Here is a 17,182-nt window from a genome sequence, read left to right as displayed (position 1 = left end):
CCTCACCCCCCATCATTAAAGGTGGAATAGACTGGTTAACCCGAGATGCCGGTACGCACAGCCACTCAGTCTTGGCAGGATTGAGACAAAGCCTGTTTCACCGCATCCAGGGAACGGGACATCACGGCGAGGGCATCACTGGGTTGGTTCGGGGTGGAGAAAAAAAGTTGGGTATCATCAGCATACTGATGATACCCCACCCCGAAACCACGAATGATCTCGCCCAGCGGCTTCATATAGATGTTGAACAGGAGGGGAGAGAGAACCGACCCCTGAGGAACTCCACAAACGAGAGACCTCGGGGTGGATCTCTGCCCTCCCATCAACACTGACTGCAAGCGGCCCAGGAGATAGGAGGAGAACCACTGCAAAACAGTGCCTCCCACTCCCAACCCCCTGAGACGCCGCAGTAGGATACCATGGTCGATGGTATCAAAAGCCGCTAAGAGATCTAATAGGACTAGGACAGAGGAACAACCCCTGTCCCGAGCCCACCAGAGATCATTCACCAGCTCGACCAATGCCATCTCCATGCTGTACCCGGGCCTGAAGCCCGATTGGTACAGGTCAAGGTAATCAGTTTCCTCCAGGAACAGAGGAAGCTGATGCACCACCACACTCTCAACAACCTGAAGTAGGTTTTCTCCCCAGCATTAGAATTTGTGCAATTGTGATACAGGGTGCTGCAACCATTGTAACCATTGCGTGACGGTTGCCAAACACCTGAATTGTGATCCTGAGACCTCTGGGAAGCTGCAACCAGGTCCCTCTTGTTCAGCCCTATCATAACTGTGAATGGTTGCTGAATGAGTGCCTGTAACCTTAGGAACACCTGTTGGGGGCCTTGGTTTTCTTTTCTTTTTGCATTATTTAACTTCTCTTTGTTAAATTCTTTTTCTTATACATTCATTAACTGCCCAGAATTATGTATTTAAGTTGGGTATCTTGTAAAAATCTGTATAACCCTAATCTCTTCCCCATCTTGTGGAGTCAGAGGTGCCAATTAGTTGCATATGGACAATAGATTTTGTGTGTTTGAGTGTGCGTCAAACAGCCACCCTCTCCTGTGGCTCTCAGTCCTCCACCACCATGTGCTGTCCCACAAACAAAAGAAGTGGGACTAAAAAAGTTCAATCAATCAATTCCAACTTCTTGCGGGAGAAAAAAAAGATCTTGCAAAGTTGGAATTGATTGAACTTTTTTTAGTCCCACTTCTTTTGTTTGTGGGACTGCATGTGGTGGTGGAGGAAGTAACACAGGACTGCGGTGGAGCTGGAAAGAAGGTGCCACATGGGTCGATCAGGGGCACAGGGGGTAGGGTTTCTGCCAAGCATTTTGTATGGAGCTGAGGAAATGGGCCGGGTGGGGGGACCTGCCAATGCCGCTGCCATGAGGCTTGGTGGATCCCCCCCCAGTGGCCATGATTCTCCCCTCCCCAGCCAGCCAGCCACCATCACCTGACCTACTCCTCACTTGGCCAGACAGCTGGCACAAAATCTCACCACTCTTCCTCTCCTCGTCCTCCCCACTCAACCGGCTGCCAGCAGCTTGGTGGCTCTGCTCCATCCGAGCTGAAGAAAGTGGAGGTGGAGCAGTGGGATTGCTCTCGAACAATAAGAGCTGGGTGCACTGCTCGCTCGTGTGCGCCCACCTTATTGAGAGTAATCCCACTGCTGCGCCTCTGGTTTCTTCAACTCAGATGAAGTAGGTTTTCTGCCAAGCATCTTGTACAGAGCCAGGGAAATGGGCCGGGTGGGGGGAGCTGCCAATGCCACTGCCATGAGGCTTGGCTGATCTCCCCCTCTCCGAGGCTTGGCTGATCTCCCCCTCTCCAGCCAGCCACCATCGCCCTACCTACTCTTCACCTGGCCGGCCAGCCTCACGCTCTTCTCCTCCTCGTCCTCACTCAATTGGCTGCCAGTAGCTTGGGTGGCTCTGCTCCATCCAAGTTGAAGAAAGCAGAGGTGCAGCAGCAGGATTGCTTTCAAAAAATAAGAGCCAGGTGTGCCCAGCTTATTGAGAACAATCCTGCTGTCTCTCTGCTTTCTTCAACTCAGACGGAACAGAGGCACCCAAGCCACTGGTGGCCGCTTGAGTTGGGAGGACGAGCTTTGCTGCTGCTTCTGGGCCATGCCTAGGCTATGCCCTGCCACTGCTTCCCAAACGCCACCTTCACCACTGGGTGAAGCAGTGGCAGAGTGCTCCGTCCTGGGGGGAAAGCAGCAGTGGCAGTGGAGCACTCCGTCAGGGGGTGGGGAAAGCAGTGGTGGTGGGGCACTTCATGGGGGAGGGGGAGAAGCAGGGTTTTGTGGGTCCCGGTGTTTTGTTTTCTGTGGGAAACATGGCTCTTTGAGTGTTTAAGGTTGCCGACCCATGGTCTACACACATCTTTGACTCAGCATTGATTCCTGGTGACTGCCTGGACCAATCACTGTAGTGTCAAGCTACAAAGAAACCCCATGATGCTTCAGCCATTTCTATTTCTTAGCTTGCCTACAGATCCAGGGATGAGGGGGTTGAATGGAATGTGTATTTGCAGGTGTAAGCTGTGAAGTCTGAAAATCAAGGTAATTCAGATTATTTACAAAGTAATGAAAGATTTCTCTCATAACAATTGTCTGGTGTTTAATTGGGGAATGTGACTTGCACTGTCAGGGGAAAGGGGAGTTGCTATACTTTTAATTTACCGTCCTGGTGCCAATTTAGCCAGAGCTGGTTTTCTATTCATTAGTGCTGATATGGTGTGCTCAATAAAGTTTTGCATTTAGAGATTGGAATGTCTCAGTTGCGCTTACTTCATTGGGATCATCATTCAGAACTTTGACACTAGTTTTCTTGGCAAAATTTTTCTTCGAATTGGTTTGCCCTTGCCTTCATTCTAGGGATGAGAGAGAGTGAGTGGTCCAAAGTCACCCAAGCGGCTTAGAACCTAAGGCAGGACTAGAATTCACAGTCTCCTAGTTTCTAGCCTGGTGCCTCAACCACTACAACAAACTGGCTGTATTCCAAATCTGACTACGGCAAATGACTAATCACAATTTTCTCTCCTTACAGATCACAAGCCATCTACTGTTTGGTGAGACTAGATTCAGCATTTAACCATTAGAAAACCAAGTGTATAAGATCCATGGTAGACTAAATTAATGGGTATTTCCTCCCTATGGAAGTTGGTGGCACCTTAAAGCTCATAGGTTCTCTTTGTCCTTTGACGCAGTTCCTGGACTGGAGTTTTTTAGTTTCCTCTGTGTTATCTCTGAGGGATGACTCCCTTTGGTGGCCCATAGTAACATGGGGATGCTCTTTCTTATATTCTGCCCACCACTAACATCCAGCCTTGTAGAGTTGCTGCTGACCATAAGTCAGGCCTGGCTCCTCTGCCACTCATGGCCAGCATTGAATCAGAAGCCTTCAAGTAATTCCTTGAGCCCTCAGCTTCATCCAGCCTCAATCTCTCTCTCAAATGGTCTCCTTTCAAACAGAGCCTTACTTCTCTTTTGGCAGCTGATAGGTGGGGTTGGTGATGGTGAATTCCTTGTTCATTCCTTGTCCTCCCTCCCTCTGCTTGCCTGTTGGGCAACATCATAGCTACTGAAATGCTATTGAAGCATCCATCTGAATTTGTCTGTCCTGGTTTGAGGGAGAATTTCAGCAGGATATCTTTGGAGAGGCAATGGAGCTGGGGAAATCCACCAGCCCTGTCCTTAAGTTGACCTCCAATAAATCATAGAATCATAGGGCTGGAACAGACCTCAGAGGTCTTCTAGTCCAACTTCCTGCTCAAGGTAGGAGCCTTATACTATCCCAGTCAAATGATTGTCCAGTCTATTCTTAAAAGTCTCCAGTGATAGTGACCCACAACCCCAGGAGGCAAGCTGTTCTATTGATTGATTGCTATCACTGTCAGAAAATTTCTCCTTATTTCAGGTTGCACCTCTCTTTCATAAGCTTTGGCATACAGAAGAAAGCTCTCTTTTCCATAGAAGAAACAAGACTGGTATTGGAAGGGTACATTTAGCTCAGGATACTTCCCTTCTGAGCCTGGACTGGCAGGTAGCACTTCCTCCAGCCCCTGGAGGCCACTTTTTATACCTAAGTTTAATAAAGAGAAGAGGAAATGAGGATTTTTACACCATGAAGAAGAATCCCATGTTATCCTCACAAGAAAAAGAATGCCATTATTATGTCTTCTTTGTGAGCTGTTCTCTCTCTTTTGAAGCTACAACATAGTGGATTTAATTTCTTCTGGACACACCCAAGCATTGTCACAGGGCTGACCTCCAAAGTTACGCTTAACAAACTCTTCTGAGATTTCTAGGAAGCTCTTTCCTTTTGTCTCCGGGAGGAAAAACCAGACATAGAGAGCGGTTCCAACACAGATGGTGAAGAATGGTAGGAAGCAGTAATAGCCAAGAGTTTCCTGAGAGGAGGAGGAGAGAAGAAAGTGATCAGCACATAAAACACATGTTGACAGGCACATGCAAGCAGAGCCAAAGCTTTGCTGCAAAGTGGTCCTCGGAGTGGCCTGCTTCCCTCCCCCTGCCCCCCGTCCAGTAATGTGTGGCTTTTATTGGCAGATCTGCTTCTTTCCATGTTGACTTACTGTTCCCAAATGCAAGAAATGGAGGTCCTTAAAGAAGAGGGTGCTGTCACCCCCTTGTTTGACTCCTTCAACTGCAGCTGCTTTTGACAGTGTTCCTCCAGAACTGCCTTCAATTCCAGTTCCCCACTCCTGGTCCCCACCATCCTGCTCCCCCACACCATACCCCTTGGCCTGTATGCTGAGATAAGGATCCAAAGATCTATGCCAGGTCTGGCATGCTTAACTTGTTCTCTTCGGTTGATTTATGTATCCAGAACTGTTTCGTGACTAACTGAGATTTCTTACTAACAGAAATGGAACGAGGGAGAGTGACCATGTCATATTCGAATTCAACATTATGCAGAACAAAGTCAAACTAATGACTTAGAAACTGAAGACACTAGAAAGAGATGATTTCAATAAATTTAGAGAGAGCTTGGGAAGGATTCCATGGATGAAAAAAATTACAGTAAGAGTAAAAAAAACTCAAGAAACTTGGAAAACTCTGAAAACTTGGGTTATTAAAAGCCCAGTCCAGCACAATACCATTCAGAAAAAAAAGAGACACCAAAAGAAACCAAAATGATTTATTCAGATGAAGAAGGAAGAATTGTGATGGTAGAAATACTTTTAAATCAAAAACAAACACTTTTGGTGTTTGTATATGCACCAAATAATAAACAAGAAGAATTTTATCAAAATCTTCATAGAAAAATGGTAGAAATATTTGTCTAGTAGGAGATTTTAATGCAACAGTAGATGGGACATTAGATTATAAAAGTAGCAAAACAGGAAAAAGTGGAAGAAAAAGATTACCTAAGATGAGGATGATGATGATGATGATGATGATGATGATGATTTTAATTTAATTTAATTTATTAATATTTCTATACCGCCCTTCTCCCAAAGGACTCAGGGCGGTGTACAGGGCAAGAATAAAACACAGAAGTTTACAAAAAATAAAAGATAATTAAATACATGCCCGATTAAAAATACAGTTAATACATGGTAAAAAAAAAACCCAATAAAAATAGTAAAAAACCCCACCAATCCCCCCTCAGGCCAGGCCGGCTTGCTCGAACAAGTATGTTTTCAGATCGCGGTGAAAGGTTAATCATTAATCATGATGATGATGATGATGATGATTAATTTTTAATATGATAGAGGAAATTGGGGTACAAGATACCTGGAGAGAAACTAATCCAGGAAAATTACAATACACATTCTATTCAAATAGCCATAAAATCTTGGTCCAGAATTGATATGATTTGGATGATGCCTGAATTAAGGACCAATATGCAGGAGATTCCCCTTCATGGATTACTGCCTTGTTGTGGTGAAGGGCCTTGCATAATTCAATGAAGCTATGAGCTATGCCATGCAGGGCCACCCAAGATGGACAGGTCATAGCAGAGAGTTCTGACAAAACGTAATCCACTGGAAATGGCAACCCACTCCAGTATCTTTGCCATGAAAACCCTATGGACAGTACCAAAAGGAAAAAAGATATGATGCTGGAAGATGAGCCCCTCAGGTCGGAAGGCGTCCAATATGCTACTGGGGAAGAGCAGAGGGCTAGTACTAGTAGCGCCAGAAAGAATGAAGCGACTGGGCCAAAGCCGAAAGGACACTCAGCTGTGGATGTATCTGGTAGTGAAAGGAAAGTCCGATGCTGTAAAGATTTTTTCTCCATAGGAACCTGGAATGCAAGATCCATGAATCAAGGCAAACTGGACCTGGTCAAACAAGAGATGACAAGACTGAACATCGACATCTTAGGAATCAGTGAACTAAAATGGACAGGAATGGGTGAATTTAATTCAGATGACCATCAGGTATACTACTGCGGGCAAGAATCCCTCAGAAGAAATGGAGTAGCCTTCATAGTCAATAAAAGAGTAGAAAAAGCAATACTGGGATACAATCTCCAAAATGACAGAATGATCTCAGTTCGAATCCAAGACAAACCATTCAATATCACAGTAGTCCAAGTCTATGCCCCAACCACCGGTGCTGAAGAGGATGAAATTGACCGGTTCTATGAAGCCCTATATGCGGGCCAAGAAGCAACAGTGAGAACTGGACACGGAACCACTGATTGGTTCCAAATTGGGAAAGGAGTCCGGCAAGGCTGTATACTGTCGCCTTGCCTATTTAACTTATATGCAGAGCACATCATGAGAAAGGCAGGGCTAGATGAATCAAAAGTTGGAATTAAGATTGCTGGAAGAAATATCAACAACCTAAGATATGCAGATGATACCACTCTAATGGCAGAAAGTGAAGAGGAACTGAAGAGTCTCTTGTTGCGAGTGAAGAAGGAGAGTGCAAAAGTTGGGTTGAAACTAAACATTAAGAAAACCAAGATCATGGCATCCGGCCCTCTCAATTCCTGGCAAATAGATGGGGAAGAAATGGAGGTAGTGACAGATTTTATTTTCCTGGGCTCCAAGATCACTGCAGATGGGGACTGTAGTCAAGAAATTAAAAGACGCTTGCTCCTCGGGAGGAAAGCCATGGCAAATCTAGACAGCACACTAAAAAGCAGAGACATCACCCTGTCAACAAAAGTGCGTATAGTCAAGGCTATGGTCTTCCCAGTTGCAATGTATGGCAGTGAAAGTTGGACCATAAGAAAGGCTGAGCGCAAAAGAATTGAGGCCTTTGAACTCTGGTGCTGGAGAAGACTCCTGCGAGTCCCTTGGACTGCAAGGCGATCAAACCGGTCAGTCCTAGAGGAGATCAACCCTGACTGCTCTTTAGAAGGCCAGATCCTGAAGCTAAAACTCAAATATTTATTTATTTATTTATTTGTTTGTTTTATATACCGCCCTTCTCCCGGAGGACTCAGGGCGGTGTACAGAGCTTACAAAGTACAGTGTACTTTGGCCACCTAATGAGGAGGAAGGACTCACTGGAGAAGAGCCTAATGCTGGGAAAGATTGAGGGCAATAGAAGAAGGGGACGACAGAGAATGAGGTGGCTGGATGGAGTCACTGAAGCAGTAGGCGTGAGCTTAAATGGAATCCAGAAGATGGTAGAAGACAGGAAGGCCTGGAGGAACATTGTCCATAGGGTCGCGATGGGTCGGACATGACTTCGCAACTAACAACAACAACAACAACAACATGAAGCCCTACAGCACCTTACAGAACTAACACCAAAAATGATGTCCTTATCATCATGGGGAATTGGAATGCTAAAGTAGGAAGCCAAAAGATAACCAGAATAACAGGCAAGTTTGGCCTTGGAGTACAAAATGAAGCAGGGCACAGGCTGATAGAATTTTGTCAAGAGAATACGATGGTCATAGCAAACACTCTTTTCCAACAACCCAAGAGACGGCTCTACACATGGACATCACCAGATGGTCAACACAGAAATCAGATTGACTATATGCTCTGCAGCCAAAGATGGAGAAGCTCTATAGAGTCAGTAAAAAAAAGATCAGGAGCTGACTGTGGCTCAGACCATGAGCTTCTCATTGCAAAGTTTAGGCTTAAACTGAAGAAAGTAGGGAAAAGCACTAGGCCACTCAGGTATGAATTAAATCATATCCCAAATAGATTTAAGGAATTAGATCTGATAGACAGAGTGCCTGAAGAACTATGGACAGAGGTTCGCAACATTGTACAAGAGGTAGCAACTAAAACCATCCCAAAGAAAAAGAAATGCAAGAAAGCAAAATGGCTGTCTGAGGAAGCTTTGCAAATAGCTGAGGAAAGGAAAGAAGCTAGAAGATATAAGAATGCCTTCTTAAATGAACAGTGCAAAGAAATAGAAGAAAACAATAGAATAGGGAGGACCAGACATCTTTTCAAGGAAATTGGAGAGATGAAGGGAACGTTTAATGCAAAAATGGGCATGATTAAGGACCAAAATGGCAGGGACCTAACAGAGGCAGAAGAGATTAAGAAGAGATGGCAAAATTACACAGAAGAACTATACAAGAATGAGCTTAACGTCCCTGATAATCACAATGAGGTGATCACTGACCTCGAGCCAGACATCCTAGAATGTGAAGTGAAGTGGGCCTTAGAAAAGCTGAGCAACAACAAAGCTAGTGGAGGAGACAGTATTCCAGCTGAGCTATTCAAAATCTTAAAAGACGATGCAGTAAAAGTGCTACACTCAATTTGCCAGCAAATTTGGAAAACTCAACAGTGGCCACAGGATTGGAAAAGATCGGTTTACATTCCAATTCCAAAGAAAGGCAGTGCCAAAGAATGTTCAAACTATCGCACCATTGCACTCATTTCTCATGCTAGTAAAGTTATGCTTAAAATCCTACAAGCTAGACTCCAGCAGTATGTGGATCGAGAACTACCAGAAGTACAGGCAGGATTTCGAAGAGGCAGAGGAACTAGAGATCAAATTGCTAACATACGCTGGATCATGGAGAAAGCTAGAGAGTTCCAGAAAAACATCTACTTCTGCTTCATTGACTATGCTAAAGCCTTTGATTGTGTGGATCATAACAAACTGTGGCAAGTTCTTAAAGAGATGGGCATACCAGACCATTTTATTTGTCTCTTGAGAAACCTATAGGTGGGCCAAGAAGCAACAGTGAGAACTGGACACGGAACTACTGATTGGTTCAAAATTGGGAAAGGAGTCTGGCAAGAGCCTTGGTGGAGCAGTGGGCTAATGCCTCCTTAAGTAACACCAGCTGCCTGCAATTAGTGCAGGTTCAAGTCCCCCCAGGCTCAAAGTTGACTCAGCCTTCCATCCTTCTGAGATAGGTAAAATGAGGACCCAGATTGTTGGGGACAGTAAGCTGACTGTGTAAAAATGCTGCTGGGGGGGGGGGCAAAAGCCCTAATAAGCAGGCATATTCATAGAATGAAGGCTATTGCTAAGCACATTGATTTGTGCTTCTTAGATTGTAAGCCGCCCTGAGTCTTCGGAGAAGGGTGGGATATAAATGGGATTTTTTAAAAAAGGCTGTATACTGTTGCCCTGCCTATTTAACTGTAGCCAAGAAATTAAAAAACGCTTGCTCCTTGGGAGGAAAGCCATGGCAAATCTAAGACAGCACAGTAAAAAGCAGAGACATCACCCTGTCAACAAAAGTGCGTATAGTCACGGCTATGGCAGTGAAAGTTGGACTGGAGGTGGCTGGATGGAGTCCCTGAAGCAGGAGGCGTGAGCTTAAATGGTCTCCAGAAGATGGTAGAGGACAGGAAGGCCTGGAGGAACATTGTCCATGGGGTTGCAATGGGTTGGACACGAGTTCGCAGATAACAACAACATGCAGGAGATTGAGATAGAATTAGGTACTTGGGCAGATCACAACCCTTTAAAAATGAAATGGAAAGGAATACAAAAAATCAAGATGGACCTTGAACCAATCCATATTAAAAGAAAAAATTTTTATAGAACTAGCAACAAAAGAAATGGACTTTTCAAAGAAAACAAAAAAGAAGATACAACATTACAAAATGTATGGGATACAGCCAAAGCATATTTTAGAGGTGTAGCTATAACATATATGGCAAAAAAAAAACCCAAAGAAAAAAGACAACAACACATTGTTAAGGGAAGAATTTAAAAAACTAGAATTAGAACTACAAATAAATCCACAAAAGAAAATACTGAAAAAACAAATGGAAATCACAAAACATAAATTAATTTTAATGGAAATAGAAAAACTGGCACAGCAAATTGAAAGAGCAAAACAAATTTTTTTTGAAAACGCAAATAAACCAGGAAGATGGTTAGCTTATAAACTTAAAAAACAGAAGGAGAAAAAATTGATAAATAATCTAGTAGACAAAAAAGGCTGTTTACAATTTAAAAATGAAGAAATAAAAAAGCTAATTAAAGAATACTATGAGAAACTGTATGATATATAAAAAAATTCATGGGAGAAAACGATTCCATATATGGGAAAAAATAACTTACCAAAAGTTTCAGAAAACTTTAAAATTATGTTAAATGAAAAAATAACAGTGATGGAATTGACAAAGGCTATAAGAAGACAAAAAAATGAAAAAACACGGGGACCAGATGGGTTACCAGCAGTGTTGTATAAATGCCTACAAGATACAGTGCACCATTGAAAGATTTGTTTAATGAACTTTTGTTGGAGGTTAAACTCCCAAATACATGGACAGGAGCAAATATTAATTTAATACCAAAAGAAGGCTTAGATTTGACACAGATAATAAATTACAGACCAATATCATTACTAATTGTGGATTATAATTTTTTTATCTCAATAACAGCGGAGAGACTGAAAAGATTTCTAACTGAATTTATACATCCAGATCAAAACGGATTCCTACCAAAGAGAAAAATCAAAAATAACCTAAGAGTTATAATGGACATATTTGAATATTATGAAATGAATACAGGGAAACAACTGGCACTAGTATTTTTAGATGCTCAAAATGTTTCCTGGCAATTTATGACTCAACAACTAAAAACTATGGACTTTGGACAAAACTTTATAAATATGATTGAAACAATATACCACAAACAAACAGCAAAAGTGATTGTAAATGGAGACTACACAGAGAACTTTGAGATAAGAAAAGGTACAAGACAAGGATGTCCATTATCTCCAGTGATTTATATTCATCAAGGTCAGACAGCTGTTCTTTTACCGTTTTTTTATTTTAATTTTTATTTCTAGTCTGTCTTTTACAGTTAGGTTTTTGATAGGTTGTGCTATAATGTTTTTTTGCGTGAAGATGAGTTAAGAATGAGTTAAGCAGCTCTGCTTTCTCTCTACTGCCTGTTACTTCTTTGCCATCTTCTCTCTTGACTTTTTTTCTTTTTATTTATATGTTGAAATAAATTTATTATCTTTGACTTTTGTTGCAAGTCTTTATTCATTCTGAGTCTTTGCTTTCCTGACATCATCTTTGCAGATTTGGGCTATATGCTGATATTTTGCCTTAGTTATGTGTCCCTCTTTCCATTGTTTGTACTTTTCCTTTTTGTTTATCAGAGAGATCGTTATGCAACAATGCTGGTTTCTTCTTGGATTTCTTGTTTTTCTTTTTTAGTGGTATTATGCTGAACTGGGCTTTTATGATCATATTTTTCATAGTTTCCCCTGCTTCTTGAGTTATTTTCCTCTAGGATTTTTATCCATGAAATTTTGCTTAGGCTTTCTGTAAGTTTGTTAAAATCAGCTCTTTTAAAGTTTAAGACACTGGTTGGATTATATTCTACTGCTTGTGTTTGCATTATTTTGAATTCCAATATGACATTGTCACTCTCACCTGAGGTTCTGGCAATTACCAGAGTCTAACAAAGAGAAGGACTGGGGTGACATAAAAGCAATCTTCCAATATTTGAGGGACTGCCACAAAGAGGTCAACCAAAGCACCTGAGGGCAGGACAAGAAGCAATGGGTGGAAACTAATCAAGGAGAAAACCAAGAAATAAGAAGAAATTTGCTGACAATGAGAATAATTAGCCAGTGGAATGGCTTTCTTCCAGAAGTTGTGGGTACTCCATCACTGGAGGTTTCCAAGAAATCAGATAGCCATTTCTCTGGAATGGTATAGAATCTCCTGCTTGAGTAGGAGGTTGGATTAAAGTACCTCCAAGGTCCCTTCCAAGTCTGTTCTGTATTCTCTTCCTATTGACCAAGAAAGAAAAAGATACCAAGCACTGCAAGGAAACCTCTACACAGGAATGGTCATTGTCTAGAAACTAGGATTCTAACCTTGGATATGGCTGGATCTGTTCCATTCTCCCATCCACCTGGAGGAACCAGCCCATCCAACTCTGGCAAGATGGAGTCATTTTGGTTCTTTGGCCACACAGACTGGATGATTCTTTATCTTTGCCTTTGGATTGGGTGGCCCTTTCCCAGGCTGAGTTAGTATGCAATTGGGGGGGACTAGACTCATTGTTCCTGCTTGATGAGCAGGTGGCAACCATGACTAGGGCAGGCTTTGCACAGATTCATCTGGTACACTAGTTGTGTCCTTTCTTGGAGGTGGAGGCATTACTTATAGTCACTCATGTCTTGGGCATCTCCTGTCTGATTACTGCAATGTGGTATGCTTGAGGCAGCCTTTGAAGACCACCCAGAAACTTCAATTGGTCCAGAATGCAGCAACTTGGGACCATCCTATCTGTGAGACTGCCTTTACCTCAGCAGATTTACCCATTCTACTAGGTCAGAGAGGGTGGACGTGTTCTGGTTCCTTCCTCCTAATATTTTCATCTGATGGAGTTAGGAAGCATGCTTTTTCCATGGCAGCCCCTGCCCTGCAGCATAGTTTGCCCCCTGAAGTTTGGCAAGCCTCCCTTCCATTAGGCTTTAAAGACCTGGCTCTTCCCCCAGTACTAGAAGAACTTTAGATGATGGAGCTTTATCATGGATTGTTACCAGTTTTTTTTAACATTTTATGTTTTAAGTGGTTGAGTGTAATAGTTTTTTAAAAAATATTTTATGTCTGGGAGCTGCCCAAAGTTGCCAAAAGATGGGTGGCTATATAAATGCTTTAAATAAAATAAGGAAAGTTAGGACTCCAGAAAGACTTGAGCAAGGCCTCCTTGGACTGACCATCTGGAGGAGAAAACAGCAACAACCTGCTAGGAGAGGAGATCCTTGGTCATGTGACTGTATAGCAATTGGGAGGAGTCACAGCTGAATCTAGAACAGGAGGAACACCTAGCCTTGAGTGGGTGGGGGCTCCATCTCCCTGAATCCACAGCTAGGACAATGCTTTTGTCCATCAATATGGACAAAAAGGATGTCTGCTTCAAAACCACTAGCTCCTACTTCCTGTGTCCCTCATGAACTAATTGATGCTGTGCAGAAATATAAACAGAGCTTACCACCACAAAAGGAAATGCTAGGCCCACCAGAAATAAGTTGATCCAGAGTAGAGAACCGCTGATTGTGTAAGCAGCTGGGCGGGCAACCTGATCAAAAATCTCCGTGGGTATAATTCCTGTCACACCAGCTAGAGAAACCAGGCAAATTAAATGTTACTTTCTAAGAAGGAAGATAAAAATATGGCAATATCAGCCCAGTTTCTGACCTTTCCTAGACTGAGGTGCACAGTGTGTTTTGCCCAGGCATGCCAGAGTGGTAAGCAGTCTTGATGAATCTTGGGAAGCAGAAAAGCTGCCTGTAGCTGGAAACAACCACGAAGCCCCAAATATGGATGTGAATAAATATGGACATTTCTCCTGGGAAGCAGTCAAAGTCAGGATGTTCCACCCACAGACTGTTTTTCTGCTTGATGCTACTTTACTGCTTATTATCCTAATTAGAAGAATTGGAAAGTTTTCAAAGAAGCAGATACTAAAATGCTAGCATGACCCTCATCTACCACAGAAACCCCCCCCCCAAAGATCCCCAATCTCTAAATCGCCTGGACATGAATGAATGTGTGGTGGTGGCACATTTTTTCATGCCCCTGTTGAGACCCTCAGTGCTTTTGTAACTCACCCGGTCCAATGCCAAAGCTCAGGATGTAGGCAAAGATGCAGGCCATGCTGAGATAAGGCATCCAGCTGAATTGTTCCTGTAAGACCAAAAAGTGGTGGGGCAGATGAGGGGAGGGAGGGGAATGGGCAAACTAGGAAGTGCCCAGCATGTGATTCTTGCTGAATTGGAAGATCTGAGGTCCTTCAACCCAAAGGAACAAAGAGTGGCTCTTACCTGTAGAGATAACACTACCATGAACACAATGGCCCAGGTGGCCATGAGGCTGTATCCCCCTATGAGCAGCATCCGTCGCCCGACACACTCGATGAGGAGGTTCTGGAAGCATCACAGAGAATACCCTTAATGGGTGACCGACCCAGGCTCTCCACAGAGAGGCCTACCCCTCCCCATTGAACAGATCAACCTCCACCCCTTCACCATTGAAGAGATACAAAAGGGGAGATCAATAGGCTGGTACTTTCTAGAGACTGACTGAGTGATCATCTCCCTTGATTTCAGTCTGTACATTTTGGGATTAGAACAGCTCCAAAAAGTGCCATTTACTGAGAGGGATTCAGTTTTTACATGCCATATGGATAATATGATACTTCACCTGATAAAAAAAAGGAACCGCACAATACACTCAAATAACTTTTACAGTCCTTTAAAGAAGACAGTATCCCAGTCATGTGATGTTCCAAGAGGCATTTCAGACAGAGGAGAAGCTTTTCATACTATTAGCATACTATAAATAAATGGCCAAAATGGAAAGTCGAAGGACTCTTTTCTTGTAATGAAAGCATAAAAAGCTTCACAGCTGCCTCCATGCATGCAAACCTTTGTGGATCCTAGGGCCCGACTGCTCAGGATCCTCCACAAAGGATTTTGGGTCTGCAGTCCTCAGAACTGCTGGTCCTGCAATGGACACGCAAAGCCACTGAGCGATTCTCTGTCAGGGAGCTTACTTGAATGGGACTGGCAGGCATAGCGCTCCAGAGAAGAAGGCCTTACCTTCCCCAAAGAGCTGCCCCTGCATCCATTTATGGATGCTTTGCAAAGAGTAGCCCATGAATTATGCAAATTTCCTGATAAGGCAAAGAAGGGGCACAGAATAGCCTTTATCACCACCTGGAGCTGAAAAGTTTACAAGCCATTGATACCCCACCTTTAGTTTTTACAAGACAAGGTGGTGTACAATATGCCCTATGCTCCTGTTTGCCCCACAACAACAACCTTATGAAATGGGTTGAACAGAGAGAGTGACTGCAGTGGCGTAGCGTGGGGGGTGCAGAGGGGGCCGGCCGCACCGGGCGCAACTTCTGGGGGGGGCGCGCTCGACGGCGCCGGGATCCGGCAGGGCGGAGGCACCGGAGCCCCAGCCGGGAAGGGCCTGATGCCCCACGGCGCGCCACACACACACACACACACACACACACACAAACACACAACCACACAGCGTGACTCCTCCTTCGGGCCGCTCCGCCTTCGCTCCGGCGCTGGACGGAAGCCTTCTCTCCCTCCTCCCCCCCCCCCGCAAAGAAGGCAGCTCCTGAGCGTGCACAGAGCGCGGCCCTCCTGCAAGCCCGGGGCTCCGCTGCGGAGGCTCTCCCAAGGCCCTCCCGGGGTTGCCAAAGGCGGGGGGGGCGCAGCAGGGCTTGAAAGAGGGTGGATTTCCCGCGGGGGGAGGATCGCTGCAGCGTCTCTCCGGGGGTCCCTGTTCTGGAACGAAAGCTGCGTCGGCAGGTTGCCGATCCAACCGTGCATCGGCGATCGGAACCGCCCCCCCCGACACACGTCGCCAGCAGCGAGAGTTTCCAGCCAGGCCGGCGAATCTTTGGGGTGAGGTGCAAAAGAGAAGGAGGCGGCTTGGCTTGGATAAGCAGCGTCTGGGCAGAAAATAGGTCGGGCGCCGCAGCAAGTATGAATTCCTGGGGTTCAGCCTAAGCAGGCAAAGCTGCAGGGTGGGTTGGTTGGCTTTTCCGGCTTTGGAATAACCTTGGGAAGCTGAGGCATTGTAAGTTGGAAGTCATTGTTTGTCGCCTAACATGTTGGGTCAACCCCACGCCACATGCTAAGCCATAAACCGTGGTTGGTATCCAGGGTTTAGGACAAGATGGAGAAAACTAGCCAATTGTGGGATCATAAATCTTGATGAAGCCCATCATCGCTCCATGTGATGTATGCACTCAATCTACAAACGTAGTCCAAGCCTATTCACATCTGTTGTAAGGTCATTCTCTCGTGGGGTTTATCCTGACGTCCACTAAGAGTGGAACAAACATGCCCCATTAACCATTTTCAACGCCATGTCCTCTCTTTGTCTCATCCTAAATCACAGCTGAGGCACCTTAAAGTTGCCTTGTTTCAGTGTTAAACTAGCATTTTCCCTCTTCTCCAGAGACCCTTTTTTGCCTTGAACCTAACTCAGGGGTAGGCAACCTTGGCTCTTTTATGACTCATGGACTTCAACTCCCAGAATTCCTGAGCTAGTGGAAGAGACTCGAGTGCTAAAATCCACAGGTTAGGGGGCGCAAATTACTTGCCTTGCCCCGGGTGCTGACAACCCACGCTACGCCACTGAGTGACTGGCCCCATATCACCCAGCCAACTTTTTTGCACAAGAGGAACAATTAACCCAATTGGTGGCGGGGAAGAGAAGCCCCCTGGGGGGAGGGGGGGAGGCCACCTCATTGCTCAGTGGCCAATGATCAGCCCAAAATGGTTAGTCCTTGTATGACATCACACCAAGCAACATGAAATGAAAGTTAGCGAGCTGATCAGGTCAGGAAAGATATGGGAAGAAATTGTCTTGAGATAGAAGGAAGAACAAAGCAATTTTCAGAACAAAAAAGACATCTGGGACCATTTTGTTTTAGAGCCAGATCAAATGAAGCTGATTTACCTGCAAGTCAAAGAATTCACTGGTCATGACTGTGATAAGAGTAGTTTCTATTCTTGTGAAAGGAAAGAAAGAAAGTTTGCTCTAAACCTTTTGCCAATAGTTGGGCTGACCTGCTCCATGCAGCAAAGCAGAAACATGGCTAAGGTGAATCAGAAGTCAGGGATTCAACTTCAGACATAATGGACGGATGCCTGCAGAATGGACTGTAACAGGAAATTGTTTCATACTTAATGGTGTGATTTTAAAGGCTTAAGTGTGCATGCCCAAATCTGGGGTTTATCAGTCCTAATCACGAGCA

At 44.3% G+C, this 17,182-nt stretch overlaps 2 protein-coding genes across 2 annotated transcripts in view; both read right to left on the bottom strand.

Annotated features, from left to right (window-relative positions):
- The window catches only part of LOC308674382 (solute carrier family 2, facilitated glucose transporter member 11-like), a gene marked incomplete at its 5' end in the record, with an annotated part of 62,809 nt that extends 59,269 nt beyond the window's left edge, over window positions 1–3,540 (bottom strand). Inside the window, 4 exons of the mRNA XM_081338808.1 lie at window positions 1,474–1,571; window positions 1,859–1,981; window positions 2,060–2,208; window positions 3,488–3,540. Coding sequence (XP_081194934.1) covers window positions 1,474–1,571; window positions 1,859–1,981; window positions 2,060–2,208; window positions 3,488–3,540 — 423 coding nt within the window. The remainder of the gene's footprint in view (window positions 1–1,473; window positions 1,572–1,858; window positions 1,982–2,059; window positions 2,209–3,487) is intronic.
- Window positions 3,541–4,216: 676 nt separating this feature from the next.
- Window positions 4,217–17,182, bottom strand: part of SLC2A11 (solute carrier family 2 member 11) — a gene marked incomplete at its 3' end in the record, with an annotated part of 62,745 nt that continues 49,779 nt past the window's right edge. The window contains exons 10-13 of the mRNA XM_081339012.1: window positions 14,217–14,318; window positions 14,004–14,079; window positions 13,385–13,512; window positions 4,217–4,417 (exon numbers count right to left, since the gene is read on the bottom strand). Coding sequence (XP_081195138.1) covers window positions 4,217–4,417; window positions 13,385–13,512; window positions 14,004–14,079; window positions 14,217–14,318 — 507 coding nt within the window. The remainder of the gene's footprint in view (window positions 4,418–13,384; window positions 13,513–14,003; window positions 14,080–14,216; window positions 14,319–17,182) is intronic.

This window comes from Vipera berus, assembly GCF_964194415.1.
Source record: "Vipera berus genome assembly, chromosome: 14".
NCBI classification, from domain to species: Eukaryota; Metazoa; Chordata; class Lepidosauria; order Squamata; family Viperidae; genus Vipera; species Vipera berus.
Note: the sequence above shows the minus strand (reverse complement) of the source record. Positions and strands in the feature narration are given on the sequence as shown.